General features: G+C 39.2%; 2 protein-coding genes across 5 annotated transcripts in view; one reads left to right on the top strand and one right to left on the bottom strand.

The window, feature by feature from the left end:
* The first annotated feature begins 661 nt into the window (after positions 1–661).
* On the top strand, positions 662–19791 carry kdm8 (lysine (K)-specific demethylase 8). Of its 2 annotated transcripts, XR_009656807.1 has the most exons (8): positions 662–1374; positions 1514–1686; positions 4439–4571; positions 4670–4717; positions 13044–13193; positions 13502–13594; positions 13732–15331; positions 15607–19791. XR_009656807.1 is itself a non-coding variant. In XM_060943108.1 (7 exons), the coding sequence occupies exons 1-7, from the start codon at positions 925–927 to the stop codon at positions 13894–13896; spliced, it is 1212 nt and encodes a 403-aa protein (XP_060799091.1). In that variant the 5' UTR covers positions 662–924; the 3' UTR covers positions 13897–19791. The 2 variants fall into 2 exon arrangements, 1 of the variants encoding a protein (XP_060799091.1); XM_060943108.1 differs by having other exon boundaries at positions 13732–19791.
* nsmce1 (NSE1 homolog, SMC5-SMC6 complex component) overlaps positions 17891–20117 on the bottom strand; it is a 43098-nt gene continuing 40871 nt past the window's right edge. For all 3 annotated transcript variants that reach the window (XM_060943112.1, XM_060943113.1, XM_060943111.1), the window contains exons 7-8: positions 19588–19714; positions 17891–19476 (exon numbers count right to left, since the gene is read on the bottom strand). In XM_060943112.1, coding sequence (XP_060799095.1) covers positions 19382–19476; positions 19588–19714 — 222 coding nt within the window. In that variant the 3' untranslated portion in view covers positions 17891–19381. The remainder of the gene's footprint in view (positions 19477–19587; positions 19715–20117) is intronic.

The raw sequence follows: 20117 nt of genomic DNA, 5'->3' as shown, positions 1-20117 counted from the left end.
TTTACTCACAAACCAACATCAACTAGATGAATTCAATATTTAAACTGATTTATAAGTGAAATAAAAAAGAGTATCACTAACTTTGGAAGTGTAAATATTTAATACTGGTTAATAAAAGCTCCGGCCTGTATATAATATGCATATGAATATTTATGAAAGGGTGCAAGGATGCTTACAAGTAGTATCTTGAAATTATTAGGTCTCCATATGGCACTCTATCAATCTGATTAACCTATAAATGTCATTGGGTATTTATTTCAACCCTGCAGAGTAGGAAACTCATTTCATATCCTCGAGACTGTTTCCTGGATGCCTCAGAAAGCCTTTAATTAGAATTCACAGGTCATCTAGAAGGTAAATGACCGTGTTCTCGTGTTGAAGGAAGGAAAAGATAAATCGAGATCCTTTTCCTTCAACTTCATGGTCTGATGGCTGATGGGAATGGGGTCTAGTACAGTGGCAATATATATTAGTTTAACTCGGAAGTCATGACTGATATAGCAATAATCTCTCTAAAATAGGCCTATATCTTTCTGAGCCAAGTGAAAACAGAAAACGTAATGATGAATTGTTTCACAGAATCTGTTTTTAGCGGGGAGAAAAGAAAAGAAAAGAAAAGAGCAGTCGGAACGCAGTGTGAACAGGCGAGGTTTCTGTACGGACCGGGTTTGATGTGGCGCAATAGCTCTATTCTGGAGCGTATGCTGCAAATTAGTTTTAAAAATATATTTAAAAATTATTTTAGGAGTCTGAAGAGGTTTAAAATATGCTTGTTCGAAGGTTTAGCGGGTGTCATGTCTTTATAAATGTTTGTTTTTAGAGTATGTGCGTAATTTATAAAGACCATGGAGCTTAAAATGGCAGCCATGAAGAGACACGTGTCCTTTAATTTGTGCTGAAGTTTAAAACCCTGCAGCAGGAGTCATGGCTCAGGTGTGGAGAGATGTGATGGCTGTGTTGCCTGCGACTGAAACTGAGTTCCCCCTTGTGTTTGGTGAAGTGGTTGAACCAAGTGTGCTGGTCATGTTGGAGCTCAGCAGGAAGGAGCTGTACAGCTCATTGATCCCTTCCTGTATTGAAAAAGCCCAGGTTATTATTGATTACTCCTGGGAGAAACTCAACACAGGGACATGGCGAGATGTGGACAAGGAGTGGAGACGTGTTTACTCATATGGCTGCTTGTTTAAAGCTGTAGGAACGTGTCATGGAGAAACATCACAAGACAAGCTTCAGGATGCCATAAAGACATGTGATATGGGTTTGCTTATGGGTGCCTCCATCATGGAGAATGTTTTGCACAGACTCATAGTGGTTCTGAAAAATAAAGTGAAGGTTCCTAGCAAAGAAGAGGACCATGAGCAACCCTGTCCAAAGGTAATCATTTTAGATTATGGTTCATGGAGGTTTGATATCCAGGTTTTCATGATGATGATCTTTCACTGGTGTCACATTTACTGGAATAACAGTCTTCAGACAAAGCTATATGCTCCCCTCTGATTTTCTCTATCAATAGAAACTGAGGAAAGAGTGTATCCTGAAGCCCATAATCAACCCTGCGCTGTCAGTACAGAGGGTTCGATGCCCAGCTCTCGAAAGTTTCCGATCAGAATTTCTGGAGCCCAAAATGCCGGTCATACTCGAGGGAACCATTGACCATTGGCCTGCCTTCAAAGAGCACACATGGAGGTAATGGTGCATATAAATTAGTACCAAAATTCAAAAAAGTGCTTATTTAAGGAGTTAAAGGCATTTTTGAGACAAAGTCGGCAAACAGTCTTATTTTGTCAATTTGGGTGTGCCGAATTCAAATCTGCAATATGCCGAGCTCTATCTGACCTCTGTTGACCTCTAGAGGTCATTGAATTTTGGGCCTGTAAATGTCTCAGCTGAACCCAGTTTCTCAGCTTTCTCAGGAATGAAATGTACTAAAATGATTAATGAAGTTAGCAAATGGCCTTGTTTGTTAAATGTTTGGGTGCTGAATTCATTTTTCATTTGTAAAACGACATATGACCTCTGATAACCTCAAGGTCATTAAACTTGGCCTATAGGCCTATGCATTTAACGGCATTTTTAAACTGACTTTACTCCCCCAAAAAGAATATGAACAGACAAAAAACAAATAGAAAGGAACAAATACAACATTAACTGCCAGTCCATGTACATGTGACTTACTTTTCACAATGAGAATACCTAGGCGATCACCTTACATAACATTGCATTACATTTAGCGGTTATTGTTTATACAAAGCTACTGAAAAAAGGACAGATTCAGCAGCATACAAAATGTGGGGGCATACAGGGTATACAGGTTAATCAGGGTTAGTGTATATATATGAGTTTTTTTCTTTGTTGTTTGTTTATTGTTTTGTTTTAAACGGGGTAAAGCCTTTACAAAAAAGTCATCTCATTATCATCACAATCTTCGAAACCCTCATCCAGATCATCATCATCTATCAGGTCATACACCACATCATGCTGCGCCTCCTCGTCATCTTCATCTTCCACCTCCTCATTCTGTCTCTCCTGGGGCTCTACATCTCCTGCCACATACTCCCTCTCATCACCTGCAGGCTGCTCTGCCTCATCATACTTGTTGAGTGATATCCGTTTGTTTTGATAGCTGTCAGAAATGTCAAGCCAAGGACTTTTAAACTTCGCAGGGGTCTAATCTATCTGATCAATAGCGGTTCAAATTACATTTGTCTTCACGGGCAGCAACGAAAATGAACGGGAAGAAACGAAACTTCGCGCAGCCATGCTGCATGTAGCGGTGTATACTGCGCACGTAAACAATATGGCGGCGCCTGCGTCTATGCCAACTTGACAAATGTCTCTCAAAATCTATTGAAATTATTGTAAAAAACGGTAAAATAGACCAAGTTCTGCTTAAAATGGGCGAGAATCGTTGATAGAAACCATTGAGGCAGTGAGTAGTTTGATATATATACATATAGCGTAGCAAGCCAGTCGCCCACTCGGTCGAGTACATGTTGTCACTAGTCGCCCGTACCCTTTCCAACTCGCATTGGCGAGTGGGCGACCGCCCGTTCCGATCCCTGTGTTGTGATGACACACCAAATGATCAGACTTTGACAATTGATCAAAATAGATATTTCTGTTATAGTGTATATACACCTCTCAGCCATAACGTTATGGCAACTGACAGGTGAGGTGAAGAACGTTGGTTATGTTGTTAAAATGGCACCTGTCAAGGGGTGGGATATATTAGTATAAGGCAGCAAGAGAACAGTCAGTTCTCCAAGTTGATGTGTTGGAAGCAGGAAAAACGGGCAAGTGTAAGGATCTGAGTGACTTTGACAAGGGCCAAATTGTGATGGCTCATTGATTCACATGGCGCACGAAGGCTAGTCTATATGGTCCAATCCCACAGAAGAGCTACTGTAGCACAAACTGCTGAAAAAGTTAATGCTGGATAACACACAAAGGTGTCACCATGAACTTTTTCAGCAGTTTATGCTGCTTGAAAAATCTGAAAGGCAGTCTACCTTTAATCTCCTGATATAGTGAACTAGCACGAGGATGTGTTTTTGATAGAGATGCCAAAGCTCTTCTGTAAGTTGCTCTGGATAAGGGCATCTGCTTAATTGCTGTAAACGTTATAAAAATAAGCAGTTTAAACTTTGCAGTATATTCCAGGTCTAAAAGTGCAGTAATCCATGTAGATTATCTCATCTCATTCATCTCATTATCTCTAGCCACTTTATCCTGTTCTACAGGGTCGCAGGCAAGCTGGAGCCTATCCCAGCTGACTACGGGCGAAAGGCGGGGTACACCCTGGACAAGTCGCCAGGTCATCACAGGGCTGACACATAGACACAGACAACCATTCACATTCACACCTACGGTCAATTTAGAGTCACCAGTTAACCTAACCTGCATGTCTTTGGACTGTGGAGGAAACCGGAGCACCCGGAGGAAACCCACGCGGACACGGGGAGAACATGCAAACTCCGCACAGAAAGACCCTTGCCAGCCACGGGGCTCGAACCCGGACCTTCTTGCTGTGAGGCAACAGCGCTAACCACTACACCACCGTGCCGCCCCCATGCAGATTATATAAACTGAAATCAGTGAAGTCGAGGTTTACATGAGTTCATCTTTAATGCATTTACACTCAGGAGCACGAGTAGAATACAAATGTTTTTTCCGTAATTATTAGATTTCCATGAATGACCAGTTTCTTGTGTAAAATGTGTAAATCATTCACATGCAGCTTGATAAATAAGGGCCCGTTATTTTCAAATACTCGCTCTACCTCACACATATCGTCTGTATCAGCTGTTGTGTATGTTGTACTACACAGGAAATCATATGAAAACCACTAACAGCTCTTTGGAAATGTTTGTGTGACTCTGTGTTGTTAAAGAAGTCATTCTGAGTGTTATGAACTGTTTTGTCTCCACTTCTGTACAAGTGTAGAGTACCTGCGAGTAGTAGCAGGCTGCCGGACTGTTCCTGTCGAGCTGGGATCCAGGTACACTGATGAAGAGTGGTCACAGCAGCTCCTGACAGTGAATGAGTTCATTGACCGTTACATTCTGAGCCAAGTACGATTATAACTGTTTATATGCCATGATCGTGTTTAGGTGTAAAGTCACTCTGGCTGGTTCTAAAGCTGTTTCTGCGTGGGTGTGTTTGTTTACAGGGCGAGGCTCCTACAGGATACTTGGCTCAGCATCAGCTTTTTGATCAGGTGATGTTCTGTTTCAGTGATCTGGCTCGTCATGGTCATGTACCTACAGCGCTCAGCGTAAATGAGTCCACCCCCTTTGAAAAGTAACATTTTAAACAATAGCTCAATGAGCACCAAGAATTTCCAAAATGTTGACAAGACAAAGTTTAATATAACATCTGTTTAACTTATAACGTGAAAGTAAGGTTAATAATATAACTTGGATTGCACATTTTTCAGTTTTACTCAAATTAGGGTGGTGCAAAAATGAGTACACCCCACAACAAAAACTACTACATCTAGTACTTTGTATGGCCTCCATGATTTTTAATGACGGCACCAAGTCTTCTAGGCATGGAATGAACAAGTTGGCGACATTTTGCAACATCAATCTTTTTCCATTCTTCAACAATGACCTCTTTTAGTGACTGGATGCTGGATGGAGAGTGATGCTCAACTTGCCTCTTCAGAATTCCCCAAAGAAAATAATTTCTTTACACCACAAAGGTGAAGGCTACAAGATCAGCAAAGCTTTATTTATCAGTCAGAATACTGTAGCAAAAGTGGTACAAAAATTTAAGAAAGATGGAACTGCAACCATCTCACAGAGACGTCCAGGTTGTCCACGGAAGTTAACACCTCGACAGGAGCGTCTTCTGATGAGAAGGGTTGAAGAAAATCGGCATGCAAGTTCACTGCAGTTATCTAAAGAAGTAGAAAGCCAAGCTGGGGTGACTTTTTCCCATAACACAATACGGCGTACACTGCAGAGGAATGGCATGCATGGATGCCGTCCACGAAAGAAGCCTCTCCTAAAGCCCAGGCACAAAAAAGCCCACCTAGAGTTTGCCAGGGCCCATGCTGACAAAGATGAAGACCACTGGGACTCTACTCTGGAGTGATGAGACCAAGATAAATGTTTTTGGAACTGATGGCTTCAAAACTGTATGGCGTCGCAAAGGTGAGGAATACAAAGAAAAATGCATGGTGCCTACAGTGAAACATGGTGGTGGCAGCGTCCTTATGTGGGGCTGCATGAGTGCTGCTGGTGTCGGGGAGCTGCGTTTCACTAATGGCATCATGAATTCACAGATGTATTGCTCTATACTGAAAGAGAAGATGCTACCATCACTCTGTGCCCTTGGTTGTCGTGCACTTTTCCATCATGACTAAACACACATCTAAGGCCACTGTTGGATTTCTGAAGAAGAACAGGGTGAAAGTGATTCAGTGGCCAAGTATGTCTCCTGATCTGAACCCAATCGAACACCTATGGGGAATTCTGAAGAGACAAGTTGAGCATCACTCTCCATCCAGCATCCAGTCACTAAACGAGGTCATTGCTGAAGAATGGAAAAAGATTGATGTTGCAAAATGTTGTCAACTTGTTCATTCCATGCCTAGAAGACTTGGTGCTGTCATTAAAAATCATGGAGGCCATACAAAGTGCTAGATGTAGTAGTTTTTGTTGTGGGGTGTACTCATTTATGCACCACCCTAATGTGAGTAAAACTGAAAAATGTGTAATCTAAGTTATATTATTAACCTTACTTTCACATTATAAGTTAAACAGATGTTATATTAAACTTTGTCTTGTCAACATTTTGGAAATTCTTGGTGTTCATTGAGCTATTGTTTAAAATGTTACTTTTCAAAGGGGGTGCACTCATTTACGCTGAGCACTGTAGTGTCAGTGTTTATATATACACAAGTAAATATATGTAATCCAAGACAGTCATTTTCATTTGGAACATTATTGACAATCAGGTCTGTAAATATTTGGGCATAGTTATTGTTGTTTTAGCAGTCTACTGCAGTATACTGGAGATGAAATTAAATCATTTATCAGGGATGAGATTTTTCCGCTTTTTTGGACTCATTCTATTTTTTTATATTATTGCAAATCCGTTGAGAGAATTTTTTTATTTATTGGGAGGAGGGTAGGGTTAGTTTATCCTGGTGACTGAGACTGAACTCGTCAGTCAATAGATGTAGACCAGTGTTTACATTTCTATTCGAATGCCTCCATTTTGATTCCCGCACAATCTTGTTTAACGATAGCTTGTATGTGAAGTAAAACTTATCTGCTTTTATGATTGGTCAAAACATCGATGTTAAGGATATAACAGCCAACCAACATTCATCACAGTGAAAACTTTCCCGCTATTTCACTGTGACTTCCAAATTTGCTTGTGTTATACATTTCGATAGTTATTGTGTTCATAATATGTTTAAACGTCAAAATGCCGAATACAATTGACAAGCGAGATGAAGCTAAGGTGCGTGAAATAGATGCGAGTGTGAAGAATAAGTTCAGATGGGACTGGTTGGATAATAAAGTTACGCTAGCCCTGGTAGATAGCAAGCATGGAAAGAAGGAAAGAACTGATAAGCTTGTGGCTCTGGCCAAAAAGCTCAAACTAAAGAAGTCATGCTAAGAATATTGAAACTGTATATAATTGTAAATATTGTAAATAGACAATGCCATAGTAAGGAAACTATAGAGATCTTGCAGTCACGTGACCGGAAAGTACACAGCCGCCATCTTGTCGGTAAAAAACACCGCTGAATACTGCTGCACTCGTGTACAGAATGGATCAGTTTCAACCGACGGACTACACGGCTCATTTTTCTAATGAACAGATAACTAGATATATGTCTAAAATAAACGATCTACAGATTAGTGACCCTTATGGCTTACCGGACGGAGTTTTCACGACCATGTCAGTGGATATGGAACTACCAGCGGAATACCCAGACGTGTATAATTACCTCATTAACTTTCCCTCGCTGTTCAGTGGTGAAGCACTGCGTGCTTATAAATCTCTGGACAGTTATCTTTACAGAAATTCAGGATTTGTCAGCGACTCAGATGTGGCATCTTGTAAACAAGAATCCTCATTGGATGGGTAAGTCACTTAAGTATTGAGTATAGCACTGACCAGCCGATTATAGAACAGAATAAGGTAATTCCAGCTGTAATTCCAAATCGTCCGTTTTGTATACCATGGATCTGGCATTGGAGAGGTAGAGGCTTAGCAGTGGAGGTTTGAGTGGCTGTTTTCTGAGCTTAGTCAACAGGCCGGCTCTGCCTGCAGCCTCGCTTTCGCTTCCGCTCCCGGTGCCGCCTCCTTTGCTTTGCTTCCGATAACAATCCACGGAGACCCCGCTGGTCTCGCTATCTCGTCCGGAATGTTACTTTTTTTTTTTTTTTTTCTCGTCCGGAATGTTGTGCATGCGATGGAAATCGCTACAAACCGTCATTTTCTGTTGGAAACCAATGTCCAGTAAGTCCATACGGTTGTAGTGGATATTGAAGTCCGGTACAGACAAACAACACGCAAAAATACACACAATAAACATAAAAACCGTGCACAGGTAGGGAGAGCTTGTAGCCGCAGCCGTTGTAGTAGAATTGTGTGTGTATATAGTAGGGTTTTCCAGAAGAAAAGGTAGAAGTAGAAGGCGGAAATATGGCGTTTGACCGACAAGATGGCGTCTGTCACAATCTGGATCGGCTGTGACGTCACATGCAAGTGCTCCATACATGAACATTCCAAATAGACAATTCCATACTAAAGAAACTCTACAACATTCCCTCAAATACATGAGTTTGATTATCCCCTTCTATTCCTCAGATGACTGTGTGCAACAAGTTTTGCACACAGTAATATTCTGTTTTAACCCAGCCATCTAAGTTGTTGGATGTTTTTTTGTTTGTTTGTTTATGGATAGTTTTCTAGAAAATGTTGACTGACATTTGGATGCATGTAAACTTTCATGTCAGTTTAAACATTAGATGAACATTATTTTATAATGGAATCAAAGTTAATGTTTATTTTTCAGACATAACAAGGTATATGAAAATGGTTTATAGTATCTTGGCATACATCTGAAAAAATGTCAAATATTTTGTAGTTATTCATATTCGCAAGGGTTTCTTTATTTGTTCCTAAAAGTGGATTTGTCACATGTATTTCTTATCAACTTTAATAACTTTCCAGTTATTAATAATTTAAGGGTATTTCCTTTACATTTGAGATTTAAACTCATTCTTTTTTCAGAAGATCCAAGTTTCTTTTGTAACGAGATCTAAGTTTCTTTTGTAAGATCACAAAAGCTAAACTTTAATAGCAAAGTTTGAAACTTGGCTACATCTTCGAAACACTTTTTTTTTTTTTTTGGTCAAATTCATGCCTTCATACTCAGTTTTTGACCAAGTGTCATGCAAAATGTAACATTAAACATATAAAGAAAAGAAAATGGTGACTTATGGGTATATTGTTACAAAACCTAAAAGGTTGTACTGAATATGCTGAAAAATTCAAACAAAGTGGGATATGATATTTAAGAAGAAACACTTGTCATGATACAAAAGTTTCAGTTGATGGCATGTTGAATTGGGATATTAACTTCTAGAAACATACATGTATTTCATTGCTAAAATTAATGGTTTTTGGGTGTTTAAATTGCCAAAATCCATCAGCTTCCAGAGGCTTTGCCCCCTGGTTCCCCACCGGGGCGTTGCCCCTGGACCCCACTGGGGACCTGCATCCCCCAGACCCCCCCTCGCTACTTTTCAGATTTTTTTTTTTCTCAACATCCACTCTCGTCCCTGATTTATACGACCTGCAAAGTGCACACTTTAATTTGAGGGTATCTACGTACATCCAAATCGGATGGTGTAGAGATGGGAGCACTTTTTATATGTGCACCCCCCCTTTTTTTGTTTAATACCAAAAGTATTTGGACAATTCCCTTCAAAATAAGCGAATAAAAGGTATAGAGAAGCAATCCTTCAGCAGAGAGGCCAAAATTATGAAATTTTTAAGATTGTCTTAACGTGTCAGCTCAGTGATATTCCGATATTATGGAATCCAAGACAAAATATACTGAAAACCGTATTTAACAAGTGTTGCCAGGCAAAACAAACCTCGCCCGGCAGCACTTATTTTATACCTGCAAAAGTTTGGGCATCCCGGTCAAAATTGCTGTTACTGTGAACAGTTAAGCAAGTTGAAGATGAAATGATCTCCAAAAGTTAGAGAGGACTCAAAGTCTTTTGCAGTCAAACAGGGTTTTTTATTTGCCTTTCTAGCAATCCAACGGGCAGTTCTTTCAGAAAGTTTTCTTCATCTTCCAGACCTCACCTTGATCTCCACTGTTTCTGTTAACTGCCATTTCTTAATAACATTACAATCTGAGCAAACAGCTACCTGAAAACACTTTGCTATGTTCTTGTAGCCTTCTCCTGCTTTGTGAGCATCAATTATTTTATTATTCAGAATGTGAGGGAGTTGCTTAGAGGAGCCCATGGCTGTTGATTTTAGGGACAAGTTTGAGGAGTCAGAGAATTTATACAGCTTTGAAATCTGCATCATCTGACCTTTCCTAACGAAGAATTTGAACAAGCCACAGCTCAGTAAGCTAATTAAGGTCTGGAACCTTGGTAAAAGTTACCTGAGAACTCAAATTTATTGGGGTGCCCAAACTTTCGCATGGTGTTCCTTTTTCTTTTTTCACTCCAATTGTACAAAACAAAAATAATTCACAAATCTTGCAGAAAACGCTGAAAAGAAATGTCGTCTTTACCTTTTATGCCTTTTGGTGATCAGTTCATCTTCTGCTCACTTAACTATTCACAATAACAGACATTTTAAGTAAGGGTGCCCAAACTTTTTCATGTCACTGTATATGTTGATAATGGTAATATTTCTCAGTCATCAGCTGTCAAGCCTATGAAAATCTATGACCTTGAGTTTGACATTTCAAAGTCATTCAAGGTCATGGTGCCAAATGAAAGCCCATATGGTACTTCCTATAAGTTGATAATGTTAAATATCTGTCTACCATCAACCGTTTTCAAGTTCCAGCTCTCTGAAAATCCATGACCTTGAGTTTGACCTTTCAGGGTCAAAGCTCATGGTGCCAAATGAAAGGCCATATGGGAGTTCCTGTATGCTCATAATAGTAAACATCTGTCTATCAGCAACTGTTTGAGTTATAATGGAAAATGTTTTGACCAAAAGGTTGACCTTTCCAGTGACCTTCACCTTGACCCAATTATCCCCAAGATTTAATCAGGTAAACCATTGCCCACCTACCCTGAAAATTTGAAGTCAGTCGGTGCAACCGTCTAGATGCTAGACTGTTAACAGGCAGACACGCAAACAAACCGCACTGATTACAATACCTCGCCCCGCTTACTCCGTCACGGGTGAGGTAATAATAATCACCCCAATTATAGCAGTGTCGCTTTAGAGAAATCTGTTTGAAGTTTAAGAAATGAAAGTTCAAGTTTTTTTCTGATGTAATTTCATTCCTGACTTTCCTCATAAGATTTTGCGTTCAGAGTTAAACCTAGCCAATTTTCTATGCTTTTTTAGGGTCAAAAGATACCCCATACAGTGTGAAATTTTCATTCAGTACCTTTATCTTGAATACTGCAACTAAAAATGGTTACCACATTTTGCTGTGAATGTCATTCCATTACCGAAGAACTACCCAGAGTTGCTTTCAAGTCTGGCATTTGGAATCTGTTGCTCTTCATGCTCATTATGTCCAAAGAGCTGCCACTGCCGTTAAAGCAAGCTATCATTCGGTTGACAAATCAAAACCAGGCCATCCGAGAAATATCAATGTTATGAATAAATCTACTATTTGGAATGTTCTGTTGAGCCCAGGAAGACCATGGAAAACAACTGTAGTGCATGACAAGAATTCTTTCTTTCTCTTGTGAAGAAAATTTCCTTCACAACAGTTGGCCTGATCATGAACACCCTCCAGGAGGTAGATGTATCTGTGTCAAAGTCAACAATCAAGAGAAGCCTTCACCAGAGTAAATACAGAGGGTTAACCACACTATGGAAACCCCTCAAAAACAGGAAGACTGGATTAGAGTACAGTAAAAGTCTGTACAGTTTTGGAGCAACTGCCTATGGACACTTGAGACAAGAATCAACTTGTAGCAGAATATACAGTTGTGGTCAGAAATTTACATACAGTGACATGAATGTCATCTTGGATATGAATGTCATGGCAATATTTGGGCTTTCAGTAATTTCTTTGAACTGTTCTTTTTCTGTGGCAGAATGATTGTACAGCATACATGTTTAATTAAAAAAACCTAGAATTTGGTGCACAAGTTTTAATTTTCTTTGGGTTTTCTGAAATTAACACGGTCAAAATTATACATACATGGTCAAAAAGTTACATTACAGTTACATTATACTTACAGTGGTGCTTGAAAGTTTGTGAACCCTTTAGAATTTTCTATATTTCTGCACAACTATGACCTAAAACATCAGATTTTCACACAAGTCCTAAAAGTAGATAAAGAGAACCCAGTTAACCAAATGAGAAAAATATTATACTTGGTCATTTATTTATTGAGGAAAATGATCCAATATTACATATCTGTGAGTGGCAAAAGTATGTGAACCTTTGCTTTCAATATCTGGTGTGACCCCCTTGTGCAGCAATAACTGCAACTAAACATTTGCGGTAACTGTTGATCAGTCCTGCACACCGGCTTGGAGGAATTTTAGCCCATTCCTCTGTACAGAACAGCTTCAACTCTGGGATGTTGGTGGGTTTCCTCACATGAACTGCTCGCCACTGTATGTAAACTTCTGACCACAACTGTAGCTAGGAGAAGAGGAGTATGGAGAAGGGAAGGAACTGCTCATGGTCTGATGACAAAAGGAGCAGGATGGATTCTGAAGTATCGGGTGATATGATCTGCTCATATTCAGCCAAATGCTTTAAAACTCATTGGATGGTGCTTCACAGTGCACATGGACAATAATCTAAAGCATACTTCGAAATCTCCCAAGAACTTTTCCAGGGAAAAAATGGCAGTGTTCTGCAATGGCCAAGTCTATCACCTGAGCTGAATCTGCAAGAGCTGCATTTCGCTTGCAAAAGAACAAACAGGATGTGAAGACAGCTGCAGTGAAGACTTGGCAGAGCATCAACAAGGACGAAAGCCCAGCGTCTGGTGATTGTCTATGTGTTCCAGACTTCAGGCAGTCAATGACCGCAAAGGATTTCAACCAAGTATTAAAAATTAAAGCTGAAAGTCAGCACTTTGCACTAACATTTCATTATTTAATTTCAACTCTAATATAATGTAGTAAACAGCTAAAATAATTATAACTTTGTCAGAGTCTATATTTTGATGGACCTGGCTGTATATGCTGCTGCGTAGTGCTCCAGTGATGTCATTCTGACAGAGTTGTCTGTAACTTTTGAAGAGTCGTGATCACTGTGGTTAAGTCTGCCAGACCAGTTTGTTTTCCAAGGCCTTATTAGAATGAAAAGCTAACAATAATATTTATTCTTCCAGGTCCCAGAGTTGAAAGAAGACATCCGTATCCCTGACTACTGTTGCCTTGGAGAGGGGGATGAAGACAACATCACGATTAATGCTTGGTTTGGCCCAGGAGGAACCATCTCTCCTCTGCATCAGGATCCCGAGCAAAACTTTCTGGCTCAGGTTAGTGATACTTTTGTCCTGATTTTTCCTTTGGAAAACCAAGGTTTACTTTCTCGACGTTTCCTCGAATAGGCAGTAACGTTTTTTTATCTTCTATTACGGTTTTTATTACTTATTTTTATATAGTATTCATACAGTAGTTATATCATATTTTTACACAGTATTTTTATATAGATTTGATTGGATTTTCTGGATGAAGAGCCAAAATTGTATTTGGAAAGCCAGAAATAAACCATTAAAAAAAAAATTTCCATAACGTACAGTATTTGCAAACTCACTGCTGGATTTCTTTCCCCGGTCACTAACAGGTGGTTGGAAGAAAGTACATTCGTCTGTATAGACCTGAGGAAAAAGAAAATCTCTATCCACATCAGTCTGAGCTTCTGCATAACACCAGTCAGGTACTGTACACTACCTTGAGCCTGGCCTCTAAACCTATTATCTAAAAACAACTGCATTACAGTACGCAGCATAAGATGATACCCTTACAACAAATTAATACATGTGCTGATGATCATCCATGATCTGTCCTGCCCAGGTGGATGTTGAAAATCCAGATGTAGTCCAGTTCCCAGACTTCTTCAAAGCCTCTTATCAGGAGTGTGTACTTGAGCCTGGTGAAGTCCTGTTCATCCCCAAACAGCACTGGCATTATGTCCGCTCATTAGAGCTCAGCTTCTCTGTTAGCTTTTGGTGGTCGTGATATTGGTGCCCCTTTAACATTTTTCAACATTATAAGTAATATTATACATACAGGACACTTTTTCAGTTTAATAAAAACATGTATTCTATTCCCTTCTAGCAGGTTTCATTCATTTGGTTTGATAGCATGCAATATTGTTAGCTTATCCTATGTGTATTACGTCACTCTACCCAATAGAGAATGAGCGTTGAATATGGTTTACGATGTTGCATGGTTACCAAGATAGCATGACATCACAGATCAGAGCTGATGCAAATATCCAATGGGAGTTTTCTGCTGCGCATGCACAGAAGCATTTCTTTGTTCACCAGGAAAGAGAGAGACGCGTTGAACACCCGAAAGGCTACCAAAACGTCATTAGATATTCTTCATGCATATTGACGAGAAAAACATACCAACGGACATCGAAAAACTGGAAAAGCGACACATCGGAGATGTAAAACTTCTGTGCTAGCAAGCGACTGTGACAATTTGTAAACAAACATGGCTGCCAGGTTTGCTTTGTTAAATACAGAAGATTTTGAAAGAGAAAGGCGCATTGAACACCCAAAAGGAACGTGTATGAATATTGGCTGGCTTTTTTTCGTGGTATATCATGTATACACCACGAAAAAAGAAAACTATATAAAATCTGATAGACCACTCAAAGCCACCCAGTATTACTTAAATATTGGATCATTTCTGCAGTGTCAAAATCTTATGGGGTATTTCAAGCAAATAATCAGATACCGTTTACAATCGAAGTATTGTGAAATATGCAACAGAAGTCAAATATGATTTCCTTCCCCCTCAACCTATTTTTGAAGCTCTCTTGCGATGGTTAGCAAATTTAACCCTTTAATTCCTAATTTGTGATCATTTACAAATAGTGCATATGTAAATTAGTCTTTTTATACTAATTTTGTCTTGGTTTATTTTATGACCAAACTGATTTCCAGATACTTTTTCCAACCAAAAAAATTGTACGTCAATAATCGACCTTTTTTTTTTTTTTTTTTTTTTTCCAGACCAAAAAAAAAAAAATCAATACTGGCTTCAGTGAAAACACAAGCAAGGGTGACTTGCTTGAGTCTCCAGAAAAACTGTGGCAGGTTCTCAAAGCTGCCTCGAAAAGCTGCCAAAGGCTTGTCATGCCAAATATTGACTTGGTGCTTTTTACTGCTCTTTATAGAGAACATTAAGTTCATTATTTTTAAAGGCTTCTTTGCCTTAGTGTGTGTTTTTTTTTTTTTTTTTTTTTTTTTAAAAACACCTCTGTTTAAGATTTTGAAAAGTACTGTATGTCCAAAAGTTTGTGGACACCTGACAGTAATGCTTATACATGCTTTCCACTAGATTTTGGGGCGTGGCCGTGGGGATGTGTTCATTCAGCTACAAGAGCATTGGTGAGATCAGACACTGATGGTGTGTGAGGATGTTCCAGTTCATCTCACAGGTGTTCAGTACAGGACACTCGGTGTTCTTCCTTCATTAATCTTGGCAAAGCATGTCTTCATGGAGCTCGCTTTATGTACTTGTCACAAGTCTCAGTTTCAGGCTGAAGGAGGGGAAACTGTAAAGCTACAGAATACAAAGACATTCTCTACAAATGTGTGGAAACAGTTTTGGGGAAGAACCACATAGTGTGCATAAAGTAAAAAGACATTTACTGCATTTGTATACTTGTACCATCATTATTACACTTTTTTTTTTTTTTTTTTTTCCTATCAGGCTGATGATTTGACCCAAAGCATCTTATTAACTGCCAAGATCACAGCAGAGCAGTTGGAGGTCAAGGGTGTTGTTCAAGGACCCAACCATTCCCAGTGTTGGGATTTAAACTGTCAACCTTCAAGTCAATAGCTCAAAGCCTTCATCACTGACCTTGAACATTACATTAAATTAAATTTGTGAGTATCATACATGTTACACACACATCTCCCTCTAAACATTTAGTTGGAGATGATGAATCCCTATCATCACTTTGGGGTTTGTTTGGGTTTTTTTGAACAAAAAACAGTGTTAAACCACACTGTATATTGATGTTCGCTTCAGGCCTGGTTGTTTATCACTAAACTCCACATTTAAGAATTCGAACAATAAACACTCACGCGGTTATGCATTATTAGCACATTTTAATTATTGAGGCTGATGTTCCTTTTTTTATTTGTATCAGGAGGAACTACACATCCGGTACTTCCAGTTATATACAGTATATTCCTCATTCGTTAATTCATGTTTACCACAGCCAGCTTACAACTATGACAATTACTTTTGAAAATGTTTTGACTTGAAAAATGTATATTGTTTAAAGCATTGTGTATGTACATGAAAAAATTAAAGGGGGAATCAATGAACATTTGCATTTTTAATTATATAGAGCAGGGCTTTTCAAAGTGTGGGGCGCCAGAGTTCTTCAGGGTTTGGGTTTTTTTTGAACAAAAAACAGTGTTAAACCACACTGTATATTGATGTTAGCTTCAGGCCTGGTTGTTTATCACTAAAGAGAGACAAAATGGATCGATTTTTAGTACCTAAAGCTACAGTGAGTGAGGAGATAAAGTCTGGGCCAAGCAAAAAAACAGAGCCTCCAGGATGTTGCGATTTGCAACTTCAGCGCAAATTCAACCAATCCCCGCGAATTCAGGGCGGTGCTGCAATTATCTCCAATCACCGCAACTTTCCCGCAAATTTGACCAATCATTGGCGTCGTCTTGAGGTGACGTCGACAAACTACCTTCCGCCTTACTTCCGTGTGTTCAAGAGAAGCAGCATGCGCGTTATGTTTACAGTGAAGCACTGTGTGCACTTTTATTTTTTTTTTTACTTAATACAAGAAATTAATGGATGCCAACATTTTTGCCAAAATGGTATTTTATTTTCCATTGTTTAGGCAGCTTCAGCATCATACTGTGAGATTCTGTTCAAATTGTTTTTTTTCTTCTATGAAGCCTGAGCCATTTATTTTTAGTTTATAATTATTGTTTAATTTAGTCTTCAGGAGAGACTGCCTGCACACAGTACTAGTATTAATAGTTTTTTTTCTTATATGAAAAAAAACTATTATAACGCCACAGGCTTGCTCATTGGGGATAGATTAGGGATAAAATTAGCTCATGTTTTAAGTCGTTCAAATTCTGTAAAGCTGCTTTGCGACAATGTTTATTGTTAAAAGCGCTGTACAAATAAACTTGATATGAAAGCTGAGGCATTTATTATATTTTAAGGTAACTTCATGTTGTGCTGTGAGGTTCTCTGCACTTTAACTTTTGAACCAACAGGTGCATTTGGATAAGTAAAGCCTATTTTTCTGCATTTTTGTAGTCCTGGTAATCTTTTACATTGGCAAAGTTGTTTATAGGACCATTTCTCAATGTCTGTTTTTTTTAATCGATAGTTTTTTAGTAATAATTTTAATCACAAAGAGAAAATTGCAACAATTTCTCGCAACTTTCACTTCCTCCCCCAATGTAATCGCAACAAAAGCCTAAAAAACACCACAACTTTCATCGCAATTTTTTTTTGGAAAACCCCCGCAACATCAGACGTTTTAGCCCACAACAATCACAAAAAAGGCCCACGGAATCCTGGGGGACTGGAAAAAGAAGGAAGTATGACCACGATTATTTAAAGTTTGGATTTTCATGGACTGGATCTGAAGATGCTCCACTGCCACAGTGTGTTGTCTGCCAAGAGGTGCTAGCTAACGATGCTATGAGATGTTTAAAATGTGAAAAAGAAAAAAATGTGTACAACAACCATTTTTAAAAATATGAATGGAACATTTAAGTATAGCAACAACAAAAATTGTAAGGGGGGCTGACTCTCCCACACTTTGAAAACCCCTGATCTAGAGGGTATTACATAGCTGGGCGAAGATATTAAGTTTATCTTCGAGTGGATATATCATGAGTGAGGTGAAGTGAAGGAGTGAAAATATTTTCAACACAAGATTAACACAGTGGTACAAAGTTTGTTTTTTATATTATATGGACACATCCACAAGAAATAAATATGCAAGTTAATCAAAAGAATTTTAATTTTGAACCGGTTCACCATTTTGACAACGCACATCTAGTCAGCAGGAAAACACTGGGAGTGACTTCATCAGAGTGAAATATTGGGAAATGTGTCACTCAGATCTGCGATGTATTTCTCATGAAAAACACGAGAAGATATCTTCAACCCAATGTGTGATTTTCTTTTTATTATATTAGACACACAAAAAGTACCCAAATTTATCAAAATTCATCGATTTCCTCATGAGTGACATCTCTCTCTCACACACACACAGTACTGTGCAAAAGTCTTCAGCACCCTATTTTTTTTTCTCCATACAAACTTTGTTATAGATTTCTGTTTTATGACTTCTACATTACTGAGTCAGTACGACAACATTTTAGAGTCCAAATGTTTGTATCTGGCGGCACGGTGGTGTAGTGGTTAGCGCTGTCGCCTCACAGCAAGAAGGTCCTGGGTTCGAGCCCCATGGCCGGCGAGGGCCTTTCTGTGTGGAGTTTGCATGTTCTCCCCGTGTCCGCGTGGGTTTCCTCCAGGTGCTCCGGTTTCCACCACAGTCCAAAGACATGCAGGTTAGGTTAACTGGTGGCTCTAAATTGACCGTAGGTGTGAATGTGAGTGTGAATGGTTGTCTGTGTCTATGTGTCAGCCCTGTGATGACCTGGCGACTTGTCCAGGGTGTACCCCGCCTTTCGCCCGTAGTCAGCTGGGATAGGCTCCAGCTCGCCTGCGACCCTGTAGAACAGGATAAAGCGGCTAGAGATAATGAGATGAGATGTTTGTATCTGAGCAGCATATTCCATAAGAGAGCACTTTTCAGATTACAAAAGAAAACATAATGAAGGCTGCTGGGTTTTGGTGCAAAATGAAGGAGAGTGTCCAGAAGAACTGTGGCTGGTTCTGGAAGATGCTCAGTAAAACCTACAGCTCATTTCCTTGTCGAACTGCACTCACTGTACCGGAGGACTACGATTTATTTTAAAAGCAAACAGTCGTCTCACACCAAATATTGACTTTGTTTCATTTATTATGGCTTACTGACTATAGGATTTTTTAACGTTGAAACATTTAATTTAATTCTTTTTAAGCCATTTTTGGTTGACAGCATTTCTTTACACGTGCCTAAGACTTTTCCACAGTACTATACACCATGGTTTTGGTTCTCCATGTCTGGGATGTAGTTCGTATGAAAAATACAAGTGGTGTCCATATAATAGAATCCAATATTTTACTCAGGATATTTCTCAACTTTCTCCACCAGATTCTGTCAAAGTATATTTCACCTTCCAGATATCTATTTTCATTTCAGGATTCTATAGTGCAGCAAACTCGGATTGTTCATTCCAAGTGCATTTTTCTCTGTTCTTCTTAACTGTATCATCATATGAGCCTATTATTTAAAAAAAAAAAAAAAGCATCCAGCTGAACTATGACCCTTAAGTCTGCATTCCAACACTGATATCAGGATGCAGTGAGTTGACCGACATCACGACCTCCTGGAGCGGCGTGTAGCAGATGTAGAGGGTGCAGGAGCAGGCAGCTCTCTTGCAGATGACTGGTTTTGTGATTCTGGCTGGATTTCTGACAAAGTAAAGCAACACATACATTTACGCAATGTTTCCTTTTGTTTTATATGACTGGATCTGTGCAGATGTAGTAAATTCAGACCAACTGTATAATAACGAATCTTACCTGGTATCTCATGAGCCCAGAAGTCACTACAGGAAGGGCAGTGTGGATCAGTGCGTCCTTTAAAATATCTGGCCACGCAGTGATAATGCATCTTGATTCCACACTCGAGGTTTTCACAGATTTGGCCCTGAAAACATGAAGGATAAGTTTGTACACGGAGATGGAGATCAATTTCACTGGCACTGAAAATAAATAATGCATCAATCATGTGCTGCACAAAGTGATTCTTTTAAAGCTTTTTAAATGCTATTTTAAAGGAATGGTCTACGCTGAAACACAAAACAATGCTGCGTTCGTGGGGCATCATAAGTGGTATTATATTATTCTATCTATGTTCACGGGATATGTGCAATCACGCGCTCTGATAGCCTAGTAGTTGAGTAGCCAATCAGCTCATATACCATGAGTAGAGAAAAACAAAATGGCAGAGCATGTTGCTGAACCAACCGAGGACGAAATAAAAACTGCTTGAAAACAAAACCCCAAAAAATACACACAAAAAAAAGCAGCAAAATACAGAATGGTAAGAA

This window comes from Neoarius graeffei, chromosome 16 (assembly GCF_027579695.1).
Source record: "Neoarius graeffei isolate fNeoGra1 chromosome 16, fNeoGra1.pri, whole genome shotgun sequence".
In the NCBI taxonomy this organism is placed as follows: Eukaryota; Metazoa; Chordata; class Actinopteri; order Siluriformes; family Ariidae; genus Neoarius; species Neoarius graeffei.
This window is presented reverse-complemented; position numbering and strand designations above follow the sequence as displayed.